Source organism: Bombina bombina, chromosome 4 (assembly GCF_027579735.1).
Source record: "Bombina bombina isolate aBomBom1 chromosome 4, aBomBom1.pri, whole genome shotgun sequence".
NCBI classification, from domain to species: Eukaryota; Metazoa; Chordata; class Amphibia; order Anura; family Bombinatoridae; genus Bombina; species Bombina bombina.
In genome coordinates this window covers 730,352,658-730,367,357 of record NC_069502.1, presented here as the reverse complement: position 1 = coordinate 730,367,357, position 14,700 = coordinate 730,352,658, and the positions used below count along the sequence as shown (strand labels likewise).

At 37.5% G+C, this 14,700-nt stretch overlaps 1 protein-coding gene across 1 annotated transcript in view; it reads right to left on the bottom strand.

Moving 5' to 3' along the window:
- AGPAT4 (1-acylglycerol-3-phosphate O-acyltransferase 4) overlaps positions 1-14,700 on the bottom strand; it is a 290,880-nt gene that overhangs the window by 153,883 nt on the left and 122,297 nt on the right. Inside the window, exon 3 of the mRNA XM_053710931.1 lies at positions 8,453-8,622. Coding sequence (XP_053566906.1) covers positions 8,453-8,622 — 170 coding nt within the window. The remainder of the gene's footprint in view (positions 1-8,452; positions 8,623-14,700) is intronic.

Below are 14,700 nucleotides of genomic sequence, written 5' to 3'. Positions count from 1 at the left end.
CCTTATGGCCACAATAAAGACATAGGTTAGATAGTCTTCTGCGTGTTTTTTCTTCTTGACTTAGGGGACCTTTAATTGCTCCAATCTCCATTGGTATGGAGTAGGTTGAACTTTTTTCTTGAGAAGTAGATGGGATGTAAGGGCGTCTAGTAGTGGTTTCATAAGAACCTCTTTCTGCCTTTCGTTCTCTAAGTCGCCTATCTAACGTAGTGCTTAGTTTGATGAGTCCACAGAGGGAATCAGGTATTTCCAATCTGGACAGTTCATCTTTTAGTGTCTCAGAGAGTCCGAGACGGAACTGATTCCTTAAGCTGATGTCATTCCACAGGGAGTCTGTGGCCCACATTTGGAAATCAGTAGTGTACTCTTCTACCGTCCTCTTCCCTTGCTTAAGTGAGCGTAACTTTGTTTCTGCTTGAATTTGGCTATTGGTGTCCTCATATAGACTTGACATTGCTGCAAAAAAATCTGAAAGGGAGTCCAGTATTGGGTTGTTATTTTCAAAGAAACGATTTGCCCATGTCCGTGGTTCTCCCACTAAATAAGAAATTGTTGTGCATACCCTGATTCTATCTGAGTGATAGGTGCGTGGCCTGAGAGAGAATAATAGATTACAGGCGTTTTTAAAATCACGAAATTCCGACCTTTTACCTGCAAAAGGTAATGGTGCTTGAACCTGGGGTTCAGGTATATCATGTTGTTTGGTAGTAACACATTCCTTTAAGAGATTTTTAATGGCAGTATTTTCTGTTTGCACCTCTTGTAATGCATGGGCAAGATAGTCCAGTTTCTGATAAACATTAGAGAATTCGTTTTTAATCTCACTTGGATCCATGTTTTAAAATAGTAATCAAAACAGGAATCTTAATTATGGCCTGATTATTATGTAACGAGTCTCCCTAATGTTTCTGGAATAAATATGAGAAATGTTGCTCTTTTGTGTACAGACCCCTTAATTACTACTATGTATAGGAGTGAGACACATTGAGCAGTTATTACACAGTAATTGAATTAAGTGAATGTCAATGAACTTATATGATTCACAGAGTAATTCACTTCTTAGGCAGGCATTGAATGAGATTCGGTTTCATATGTTATATGCCAATATGGATTGCAATAAAGATAATGGAAAAAGAGGCTTCAGAAATAAAGTCAATCTCCTTTCAGAATTAACCTTCACACACACTCTAAAATATATACACACAGACAACCTCCAATCATCCCCACAGGTTATGTGGAATGGTGCAAGATAGACACTGAGCGTATGGCGCTTTGTGTAGGCAGTGTTATTTAATGATCTCTTAGCTAACAGTATCTGGGTAAATACCGCTGTCAGATCAATGTTGTAGTTCTTGAGAATACACTGAACAGAGTCACTGTCTAGAGTAGCGGAGTTCAACGAATCAGCAGAGTTAGTAATCCATATTTTTACATAGAAAGAAAGTTTACCTGTATTGTTTAGGGAGCGGAGTTCTGAGTGCCGAAAGCAAATTAGAGTGTGTGACTCACTTCCGGTTATCGGCGTCGGCGTCTGAAAACAGCTGTGGGTACTGTCAATTGTGGAATATCCGATATACTCACAAAGAATGCAGATTGTTAGGTGAGATGAATATAGTTTCAATTTGTATTTGCTTCAGAGAAAGTGTCCATAGGAATCCAGGTTTGATATCTGTGAAAAGTCTTAAAGCAGGTAAACTTAATCTCTAGAGACCTGAGAGAAACGAAGCAGGTGTCAGCTGTGAATACAGAGTCTTAACTTCAATAATCAGGCAAGGAAATGACGTAATTGGTCCCTCTTTATAGTGCCAGGTAAAACAGCAGGGATATACCTTAAAGGTATATCACAATCCCCTAATGTGAACCCCTTACGCCGCCGCCATCTATATTAAAATTATTAACCCCTAATTTAATCTACCTACCCCGCCGCCAGCTATATTATCTATATTAATCCTAAGTATATTATAGTTAATATAGTTATTACATTATATATATTAACTATATTAACCCTAATTATATTAGGGTTAATATAGTTAATATAGTTACTATAGTATTTATATTAACTATATTAACTCTATCTAACCCTAACACCCCTAACTAAATTCTTATTAAATAAATCTAATTCATATCATAAACTAAAATATTCCTATTTAAATCTAAATACTTACCTATAAAATAAATCCTAAGATAGCTACAATATAATTAATAATTACATTATAGCTATGTGAGGGTTTATATTTATTTTACAGGTAAATTGTTAATTATTTTAACTAGGTATAATAGCTATTAAATAGTTATGAACTATTTAATAGCTACCTAGTTAAAATAATTACCCAATTACCTGTAAAATAAATCCTAACCTAAGTTACAAATACACCTACACTATCAATAAATTAAATAAACTACAAATATCTATCTAAAAATACAATTAAATAAAGTAAACTAAATTACAAAAAATAAAAAAAAGATTACAAGATTTTTAAGCTAATTACACCTATTCTAAGCCCCCTAATAAAATAATAAAGCCCCCCAAAATAAAAAAATTCCCTACCCTATTCTAAATTAAAAAAAGTTCAAAGCTCTTTTACCTTACCAGCCCTTAAAAGGGCCTTTTGTGGGGGCATGCCCCAAAGAAAACTGCTCTTTTGCCTGCAAAAAAAAACACAATACCACCCCCCAACATTACAACCCACCACCCACATACCCCTAATCTAACCCAAACCCCCCTTAAATAAACCTAACACTACCCCCCTGAAGATCTCCCTACCTTGTATTCACCCAGCCGGGCCGAACTCCTCATCCGATCCAGGCGATGTGTTCCAGCAAGCGGCAGTGAAGTCTTCTTCCATCCGGGCGATGTCTTGAAGCAAGCGGCAGAGAGTCTTCTTCCATCGGCGATGTCTTCAAGCAAATGGCATCTTCAATCTTCTTTCTTCGCTCCTCCGCCGCGGAGCATCCTTCCGGCACGACGACTTCCCGACGAATGAGGTTCCTTTAAATGACGTCATCCAAGATGGCGTCCGCCGAATTCCGATTGGCTGATAGGATTCTATCAGCTAATCGGAATTAAGGTAGAAAAATCTGATTGGCTGATTGAATCAGCCAATCAGATTCAAGTTCAATCCGATTGGCTAATTGGTTCAGCCAATCGGATTGAACTTGAATCTGATTGGCTGATTCAATCAGCCAATCAGATTTTTCTACCTTAATTCCGATTGGCTGATAGAATCCTATCAGCCAATCGGAATTCGGCGGACACCATCTCGGATGATGTCATTTAAAGGAACCTCATTCGTCGGGAAGTCGTCGCGCCGGAAGGATGCTCCGCGGCGGAGGAGCGAAGAAAGAAGATTGAAGATGCCGATTTGCTTGAAGACATCGCCGATGGAAGAAGACTCTCTGCCGCTTGCTTCAAGACATCGCCCTGATGGAAGAAGACTTCACTGCCGCTTGCTGGAACACATCGCCTGGATCGGATGAGGAGTTCGGCCCGGCTGGGTGAATACAAGGTAGGGAGATCTTCAGGGGGTAGTGTTAGGTTTATTTAAGGGGTTTTTTTTGGGTTAGATTAGGAGTATGTGGGTGGTGGGTTGTAATGTTGGGGGGTGGTATTGTGTTTTTTTTTGCAGGCAAAAGAGCAGTTTTCTTTGGGGCATGCCCCCACAAAAGGCCCTTTTAAGGGCTGGTAAGGTAAAAGAGCTTTGAACTTTTTTTAATTTAGAATAGGGTAGGGGATTTTTTTTATTTTGGGGGGCTTTATTATTTTATTAGGGGGCTTAGAATAGGTGTAATTAGCTTAAAAATCTTGTAATCTTTTTTTATTTTTTGTAATTTAGTTTAGTTTATTTAATTGTATTTTTAGATAGATATTTGTAGTTTATTTAATTTATTGATAGTGTAGGTATATTTGTAACTTAGGTTAGGATTTATTTTACAGGTAATTGGGTAATTATTTTAACTAGGTAGCTATTAAATAGTTCATAACTATTTAATAGCTATTATACCTAGTTAAAATAATTAACAATTTACCTGTAAAATAAATATAAACCCTAACATAGCTATAATGTAATTATTAATTATATTGTAGCTATCTTAGGATTTATTTTATAGGTAAGCATTTATATTTAAATAGGAATATTTTAATTAATAATATTAATATTAGATTTATTTTAATAAGAGTTTAGTTAGGGATGTTAGAGTTAGATAGGGTTATTATACTTTATATATATATATATAATATAATAACGATATTAACTATATTAACCCTAATATAATTAGGGTTAATATAGTTAATATAGCTGGCGGCGGTGTAGGGGGATTAGATTAGGGGTTAATACATTTATTATAGGTGGCCGCGGTGTAGGGGGATGTAGATTGTAGGCAAAAGAGCAGTTTACTTTGTGACAAAGCCCCGCCAAAAGCCCTTTTAAGGGCTGGCAAAAGAGCTGTTACTTTGGGGCAATGCCACGCAAAAAGCCCTTTTCAGGGCTATTTGTAGGGTTAGACTTAGGTTTAGTGGTAGGGATATAGTTTAGTATTTCAGGGGTTAAATAATTTAATATAGCTGGCGGCGGTATAGGGGATTAGATTAGGGGTTAATAATTTTACAATAGATAGCGGCGGGGTAGGGGCTCACTTTAGGGGGTAGGTAAGGTAGATGGCGGCGGTAGTTAGGAGCTCACTTTAGGGGGGTTATAGATTTAATATAGCTGGCGGCGGTTTAGGGGTTAATAATTTTATTAGGTTGCGGCGGGCTCCGGGAGTGGCGGTTTAGGGGTTAATAATTTTATTAGGTTGCGGCGGGGTTTGGGAGCGGCGGTTTAGGGGTTAATACATATTTTAGTGTTAGGCTAGTGAGGGGGGATAGCGGATAGAGGGTTAGACGTGTCGGGCTATGTTAGGGAGGCGTGTTAGACAGTGCGGGTGATTTAGACTTTAGTCAGGTTTTGTAGGCGCCGGCAGTTTCTAACGTGCCGTAAGTCACTGGCGACGCCAGAAATTTGTACTTGCGCAGATTTCTGGACATCGCTGGTTTATCAGACTTACGGCACGTTAGCATCTGACGGCGCAGTATATGGGATAGCTCGAGTTGCGAGCTGAAACTGCGGGTGACGCGGGTTCCCTCGCTTGCGCCGCAAACTACGATCTATATCGGATCGCGCCCCAGGAATGAAAGCATTAGTGGTATAACAAGTTGATATGTTAATGCTACTAAGCACCCACATAAGGAAAGAAAATACAAGAACAATAAAGCTTGATAAGTATTATTTTAAAACAGAATACACTTTGAAAAACCTATTTTCCAGACACCAGATAAAAATGCATTTTATGTTTCACACACACAGCTTGGATGCATCCTATATATAGCATTATAATTACTTGTGTTTATTAATAGTGATATACTAAAAACTGAGAATATCAAAAATGGAAAACAAAGAAAAAACAAAAAAAAAACACTACTATATGATTTGCATAAGACACATTTAATATTTTGTTAACTATTGAAAGCAAATTCTTATATTCTAATATTTATCTATATCATCTATGTCTTTATGCCAAAATAGAAATGTTATTAAATCATGTTTTTATTATAATAAAAATACAATAAATGGTTGCTGTGTCTCACAAGATCTTGTGTCAAAGGTCATTTCTTCTGATAAAAGATAACATACTGCAATATAATAATACAATTTCTTCAGTTTTACATATATATTTTTATCCTAGCTCTGAATCATGTGTTAATGAACACAGACTGTTTCCCATCACGGAGAGCAATGTTCAAAATACTCCTATTATTTTTAAAGGGAAATATAACTGATCAACTTGGGATTTTGATGTAGTTGTTAAAATTGAAATCTTTGTATCTCTGTTAAAAGGAAAATAAAAAACACCTTGCTCATACTGGACTTTTCTGTATTAAAGTATCATCTGACTGTAAACAAAAAAACATTTCAAATACGTAAAATGGGATATAAAACAGTCGGTTTCATTGTTGTACTATATACTTAATATAAATCATTGCAATAGGTATTATTCATAATTTGAAAAGGATTTTTTTTTTAAATTTAACTTTGTTTATTCAGTGTCCATTACTTAATTTCAAAGCCCTACAAAGTAGATGGGCTCTATACAGGGCGGCATATATAGCTTGATGACAAAAATCTTCTAGAGTAACATGAGGTGGTTTACTATTCAGTGAGATAGGAAGTCGGGTATTGCACATGGACAGAAAGCAACTGAGGTTAACAAGTCAACTCTCTCATCAACCTGAGGGTAGTGGCCACACAGAGTAATGCAAGAAAAGAAAACAAAATTTACTTTAATTTAGCAACTTTTTTTTTTTTTCTGATCTGTACTGTTTCATATACCCTTAAAATATTATTTCCTGCAATTGTTTTTTTTCCCCAATAGTAAAATCTTGGCCACCACTTGCCTTGTTTGGAGAAGCCAATCTGGACTTGTTACTCGAATAAACCAGGCTTGTCACTATCATTTGTTACATACTGCAAAACAATGCAAGAGTTGCTCTCTTATTACCTCTCTCTCCCCCTCTCTCTATTTTGTTCTCTCTCTTCCTCCTCTTTAGATCTTTCTCTCCCCCCTCTCTTTTACTCTCTCTCTCCCCCTCTCTTTTGCTCTCTCTCTCCCCTCTCTTTTGCTCTCTCTCTCCCCTCTCTTTTGCTCTCTCTCTCCCCTCTCTTTTGCTCTCTCTCTCTCCTCTCTTTTGCTCTTTCTCTCCCCTCTCTTTTGCTATCTCTCTCCCTCTCTTTTGCTCTCTCTATCCCCCCTCTTTTGCTCTCTCTCCTCCCTTTCTCTTTCTCTCTCCCCCCTCTGTTTTGCTGTCTCTCTCCCCCTCTTTTGCTCTCTCTATCTCCCCTCTTTTGCTCTCTTTCTCCACCTTCTCTTTTGCTCTCTCCCCCCCTCTTTTGCTCTCTCTATACCCCATCTTTTGCTCTCTCTATCCCCCTTTCTTTTGCTCTCTCTCTCTCTCTTCCCCCCTTTCATTTGCTCTCACTCCCCCCATTTCTTTTGCTCTCTCCCCCCTCTCTTTTGCTGTCTCTCTCCCCCTCTTTGTCTCTCTCTCTCCCCTTTCTTTTGCTCTCTTTCCCCTCTCTTTTGCTCTCTCTCTTTCCCCCTCTCGTTTGCGCTCTCTCTCCCCTCTTTTGCGCTCTTCCCCCTCTCTTTTGCTTTCTCCCCCTCTCTTTTGCTCTCTCTCCCCTATCTTCCCCCTATCTTCCCCCTATCTTTTGCTCTCTCTCCCCCCTCTCTTTTGCTGTCTCTCTCCCTCTATTTTGCTGTTTCTCTCCCCCTCTCTTTTGCTCTCTCTCCCCTCTCTTTTGCTCTCTCTCTTTCCCCCTTCTCCTTTGCACTCTCTCCCCCCTCTCTTTTGCGCTCTCCCCCCTCTCTTTTGCGCTCTCCCCCCTATCTTTTGCTCTCTCCCCCCTATCTTTTGCTCTCTCCCCTCTCTTTTGCTCTCTCTCTCCCCCATCTTCCTCCCTCTCTTTTGCACTCTCTCCCCCTCTCTTTTGCTGTCTCTCTCCTTCTCGTTTGCTGTTTCTCTCTCCCTCTCTTTTGCTCTCTCTCCCCTCTCTTTTTCTCTCTCTCTTTCCCCCTCTCATTTGCGCTCTCTCTCCCCTCTTTTTTGCGCCCTCCCCCCTCTCTTTTGCTCTCGCTCTCCCCCTATCTTCCCCCACTCTCTTTTGTGCTCTCTCCCCCTCTCTTTTGCTGTCTCTCTACCTCTCTTTTGCTCTCTCTATCTCCCCTTTTTTTGCTCTCCCTCCCCCTCTCTTTTGCTGTCTCTATCCCACCTCATTTGCACTCTCTATCCCCCCCCTCTTTTGCTCTCTCTCTATCCCCCCTCTTTGAGCTCTTTCTTTCACGGCCCCGTCCGGCCCCACCCACGTCACACCCGACCCTGTCTGCATCACGTCCGGCCCCACCACGCCTGCGTCACGTCCGGCCCCACCCCTGTCACACTCAGTTGGCCCCAGATGCCAGGAGATTAGTCTGCTGAAGGCCAGCTTCATAAGCCTCACCTTGCTACCTATCTAGTAATTGGCCTCAGCATCCCATAATATAAAATGCCAAGTGTGTTTGTCCGAAGCTGTCATGCGCAGTAGAGACTGCGCAAGGACAAACACACTTGGCCTTTTATATTATGGGATGCTGAGGCCAATTACTAGATAGGTAGCAAGGTGAGGCTTATGAAGCTTGCATTGTGCACTTCCAAGCTTCAGAATTAGAGAACCCACATATTTTCAGAGTTAAATTACAGGTTTTTTATTAGGCATATATTTTTTGTACAATCTCAAGGTGTTTTATGTACCTTTAATATACAGTTTACAATTAACCCTGTTCATTTAAATATTTACACTTTGTAAAAAATCCACTGTAACATTCACTTGACAACTAAACATTTTTAAATTGTTAAAAGTGGAACAAAAGATATACTCACCCCTAAAACACCAAATATTTCGCAAAAGTTCCAACCACATAGAAAGTCAATTTCAAAGTTGTGATTGAGAACTACTATGGCATTCTCTTTGCCATATTTAGGGTAGTTTTCAAGGTTAGAATAAAGTGTACAATTAGTGCCTGACCACCAGTCCAACAACATCACCAGCTCTAGAATAAAACAGAAACATAGGTTAACAGACATTTTCTCTAGACAACTGCAAGAACACGTCAAATATTGACATGGATAGTTTTAAAACGTTGCAATAGTAACAATGTTTACTGACAGGTGGTAGCATTGTTAGGTCAGTGGCAGCAAAGGTATCATGGGAAATGTAGTTCCAAAACCTCTGGAGGACAATTGAGGACCCTGCTCTAGACCACTGGTTTTCAAACTTGTCCTCGGGCTTTCTAAACAGGCCAGATTTTTGGGATAAACTTGGATGAGAGCAGGTAAAATAACCATGTTTACTAAACAGCTGATTATTTCACCTGTGCTCCAGTTCAGAATCAGATATCCTCAAAATCTGGCCTGTTAGGGAGGTCTGAGGACAGGTTTAAAAACCAGTGCTCTAGACAATACAGCCATAGATTACATCAACCAAGCTTTTAGTCTCAAAAGTATACAAGCTTCTGGGAGAGATGAAGACTTAAAGGGATATGAAACCTATTTTTTTTTTCTTTCATGATTCAGATAGAGCAGTTTAAAGCAACTTTCTAATTTACACCTATTATCAATTTTTCTTCATTCTCTTGGTATGCTTTGTTGAAGGAGCAGCAATGCACTACTGGTTGCTGACAGAACACATGGGTGAGCCAATGACAATCGGTATATATATATATATATATATATATATGCAGCAACCAATCAGCAGCTAGAACCTAGGTTCTTTGCTGCTCCTGAGCTTTCCTAGATAAACCTTTCAGCAAAGGATAACAAGTGAAGGATACAAATCATATAATAGCAGTAAAGTGGAAAGTTGTTTAAAATTGTATGCTCTGTCTGAATCATGAAAGAAAGAAAATGTTTGGGTTTCAGGTTTCTTTAACCAATGAGCAGGGGCAGATCATCCATTGTGACCTGATTGGCTGAATTGTCCATTTTTTTAAGTGAGACACATTAGGAGTCCAAACATTGTTTAAATAACCTAGAAATAATTAGATTTTGCTATTGTGTGCAAAAGAAACTTTCTTTTGTCATGGTATAACTGCACCATGTTAAAAGAACTGGACGTAGAGCAGTAAACAACACATCATTTCTCTTTTTCTTTAAATGGGATATATTATATAAAAAATAAACAAAAAATAATAATAAAATAATTATGCATGTGAATGGCCAACAGATGCTACCATATTTGTCCTTATATAAAATTCCTGTACCTAAGTTTCTTTCCTCTCAGTTGGTTAAAAAAAATACCCACATTGGTATTGGCAGAAAAAAATAACCTCCTTAAACATGAAAAGAAAAATTATATTTACTTAACCACAGGAACATTTACTAACCCCCCCCCCCAAAAAAAAAAACAAAAAAAAAAAACTAAAAAAAAAACAAAACAAAAAACAACTAAAAAAAGAAACAAAACAAAAAACTAACACATTCTAAAAAATACAATTTAAGATGCTAGAAAGAAAAAGGAATTCTGGTGGGAAAAAAAGGGTATTTAGGAAAGAACCCCTGTTAAACGTAAAAATAAAATGCTATTTTATAGTTGAAACAATTGGGGGGAAATGTACTTTCCATAGATTGGGTTAATCTTGATTTTTTTATTGAGCCCAAACGTATATGTATGCACGTGTGTGTATGTAGGGGTGTTTGTGTGTATGTAGGGCTGTGGGTGGGGGCAACAATGGGAGGTGCATGCCCACTGCCTAGTTGTGGGTGGTAGTGATCGGGCATGTCCTGGTGGTGCTTGCTCATACCTACCAAAATGTGAAGATTCCAAAGAGGGACACCCTTTGGAGAGTGTGTACATAATATTAGTTGTAGATTGTTCTAAACGGAAATACAGTGGAACCACATGGAAGCCCTGCCACCACTACTGTCTGCAGGGCCAGATGGGACCCAAGCTAGAAAGTACCACTAATCCCCTTTATACATAAAAGAAAAGATCACAGAGATATTGTCAACCCATAGACTATTGTGTAATGATAAACCATGATTTTAATTATTTAAAAAAACAGAAACAAAGACAAAAACTAACCGAAAACAGGGTTTTTAACAAAATACAAAGTAGTTCATAAATCTATCTGTTTAGGTAGCAGCAGACAAATAAAATTACAGTGAGTGACAGTTTTGAGGACCTTCCTAATTTATCCTTCAGAATAAATCTATATGCTGGCACAATACCATGTAAGGTTTAAATATCTAATTCTATGCATTGCTGGTAAATGTAAATACCCTACACATAAAGGATGACAGAAAGGACAAATAAAATAAAACAGACTAAACCAAAAATGTAAGCAAGGAGTCATAGAAGATGAATTGCACTTTTTGTTATAGTGCACAAAATACTCAGAGAGTTTCTTTCCAGTAAGTAAAATAACTTACTGGAGAGAAACAAAAAAAAAAAACTAACTCCCATCTTGGAGAGAATGTAAAAATACAATGGACAGAAGACTAGGGTTAAAGGGACACTGAACCCAAATTTTATCTTTCATGATTCAGATAGAGCATGCAATTTTAAACAACTTTCTAATTTACTCCTATTATGATTTTCATTCTCTTGCTATCTTTATTTGAAAAGCAAGAATGTAACTTTAGAAGCTGACCCATATTTGGTTCACAACCTGGGTTGTCCTTGCCGGTGGCTAAAAGCTGTCCAGCGTTCTGAACCAAAAATTGGCTGGCTCTTTAGCATAGATGCCTTCTTTTAAAATAAAGATAGCAAGAGAACGAAGAGAAATTGATAAAAGGAGTAAATTAGAAAGTTGCTTAACATTGCATACTCTATCTGAATCATGAAAGAAAAAAAATTGAGTTTAGTGATCCCTTTAAGGGATTGACTGAGCTACAAAAATGGAGCGTCAAAAATAATGTTTACAGCTATTTCTGAATAGAACATTAATGCTTGCAGCTGTAGAAGAATTTGTGTGCCACTAAATATGGTCTACTTTGGCTAATCATATTTTTTAATATTTTTAATATTTTTTTATTTGTATCCCTGTACATATTTTTACTTTTGAATAAGTTATACATTTTTGGACTACAGAGTGTTTACATAAGTAATAATTACATGGATTATTTGTATCACTATTCATCATTTTTAAACTTGAATAAGAAATATATAAATAACTTTTTAAAAAGTTTTTCCAAATATTGAAATAAATTGATGTCCTTTAATAATGTAATTATTTCAGGAACTTTCCTTAGGAAAGTTTGAGGAACCTTGCTGTTATTGATTAAGGGCATATGAAAACCACATTTTTATGATTCAGATAGAGCATGCAATTAAGCCACCAATCAACAAGCACTACCCAAAAAAATGGCTGGCTCCTACTCTGAGGATTACATTCCTGCTTTTTCAAATAAAGATACCAAGAGAACGGATACAAAATGATAATAGGAGTAAATTAGAAAGTTGCTTAAAATTGCATGCTCTATCTGAATCATGAAAGAGAAAACATTGGGCTTCATATCCCTTTAAGTGATCTAATGGATGTTTCTATTTAAAACCCTGTAATCATGTGGTTCCTTCACAGTCTCTGTAGAAGTCTTGCTCCCAGCAAAATGCATCAGATTGTGGGGTATGTGGTACCTCTTTATGATGACAACCTGGTAAGGAGTATCTAAACTAGTACCTATATTATATAAAATAATTTAACTTGTTATCATTAATTAATCAGTCACAGTAACATCCCCAAGAATTGTGCTCACACATAACGAATATAAGGCAATTCAATCCATACTGCTTTAAATATTAGGAAAATGTAAATTGTGTTGCAAATCTAAACATAACATGGAAAACTCAACAAATTATATGGGGAGAAATAAAATATAATTTTTCTGTATTAATACAAGCCAGTACTTTTCTTTACATAATAATGAGTTTCCTACAGTTCCACTGATTTCTCAGAGCATATAATGTTGAAAGCCTGTGTTAGCATCTATATAACAAAATCTAGAGATTAGAGACTTTGAGGGATATTTATCAAGCCATCAACCGCTAATACTCTGGAATTCCGCAGCGTAATTGTGGCGAGCCTGATTCCCCTTATTTATCAAAGCCTACAGACCGGCAAAAGTAGAAATTTATGACGTAACATATGATCCGCCGGTCTCAGTCCAACACAGATCAATGCTTACGTCACTACAGATGTTCTGGATGCAAATTCGGCACTATCTGACTACTTTTGCTAGTTAACAAATATCTATTCTGGCCCAGCGTACCTGCTTTTCAATCCGCCGCTCTGGAGGCGGCGGATGCCATAGGAATCAATGGGAGTCTGAAGATAGAAGATGCCGTCTGGGTGAAGACTTCTGCGGGCTTGGATGAAGACTTCGGCCACTCGGATGAAGACTTCTGCCGGCTTCGATGAGGACTCCTGCCGCTTCGTTGAGGTTGGATGTCTGGTCTTCAGAAACTGTAAGTGGATCTTCAGGGGTTAGTGTTAGGATTTTTTAAGGGTTTATTGGGTGGGTTTTATTTTTAGATTAGGGTTTGGGCTTTTGAAAAAGAGCTAAATGCCCTTTTAAGGGCAATGCCCATACAAATGCCCTTTTCAGGGCAATGGGGAGCTTATTGTTTTTTAGTTAGTTTTTTATTGGGAGGGGGGTGGGTTGTGTGGGTGGTGGGTTTTACTGTTGGGGGGTATTTGTATTTTTTATTTACAGGTGAAAGAGCTGATTTCTTTGGGGCAATGCCCCGCAAAGGCCCTTTTAAGGGCCATTGGTAGTTTATTGTAGGCTAGGGTTTTTTTTTTTTTTTTTTTTTTTCATAGGGCTCTTAGATTAGGTGTAATTAGTTTAAATATTTGATCATTTATTTATTTTGTAACGTAGTGTTTATTATTTTTTGCAACTTAGTTGTTAATTGTTTGTAACTTTGTAATTTGTAATAGTAGATTTAAATAATTTGAGAAGAATTAGGTTTTTAACCCCTTAATGACCACAGCACTTTTCCATTTTCTGTCCGTTTGGGACCAAGGCTATTTTTACATTTCTGCTGTGTTTGTGTTTATCTGTAATTTTCCTCTTACTCATTTACTGTACCCACACATATTATATACCGTTTTTCTCGTCATTAAACGGACTTTCTAAAGATACCATTATTTTCATCATATCTTATAATTTACTATAAAAAAATTATAAAATATGAGGAAAAAATGGAAAAAAAACACACTTTTTCTAACTTTGACCCCCAAAATCTGTTACACATCTACAACCACCAAAAAACACTGTGCTAAATAGTTTCTAAATTTTGTCCTGAGTTTAGAAATACCCAATGTTTACATGTTCTTTGCTTTTTTTGTAAGTTATAGGGCCATAAATACAAATAGCACTTTGCTATTTCCAAACCATTATTTTTCAAAATTAGCGCTAGTTACATTAGAACACTAATATCTTTCAGGAATCTCTGAATATCCATTGACATGTATATATATTTTTTTTAGTAGACATCCCAAAGTATTCATCTAGGCCCATTTTGGTATATTTCATGCCACCATTTCACCGCCAAATGCGATTAAATACAAAAAATCGTTCACTTTTTTACTAATTTTTTCACAAACTTTTGGTTTCTCACTGAAATTATTTACAAACAGCTTGTGCAATTATGGCTTAAATGGTTGTAAATGCTTCTCTGGGATCCCCTTTGTTCAGAAATAGCAGACATATATGGCTTTGACGTTGCTTTTTGATAATTAGAAGGCCGCTAAATGCCACTGCGCACCACACGAGTATTATGTCCAGCAGTGAAGGGGTTAATTAGGGAGCATGTAGGGAGCTTTTTGGGGTAATTTTAGCTTTAGTGTAGTGTAGTAGACAACCCCAAGTATTGATCTAGGCCAATTTTGGTATATTTCATGCCACCATTTCACCGCCAAATGCGATCAAATTAAAAAAAAACGTTAAATTTTTCACAATTTTAGGTTTCTCACTGAAATCATTTACAAACAGCTTGTGCAATTATGGCACAAATGGTTGTAAATGCTTCTCTGGGATCCCCTTTGTTCAGAAATAGCAGACATATATGGCTTTGGCGTTGCTTTTTGGTAATAAGAAGGCCGCCAAATGCCGCTGCATTTCACACG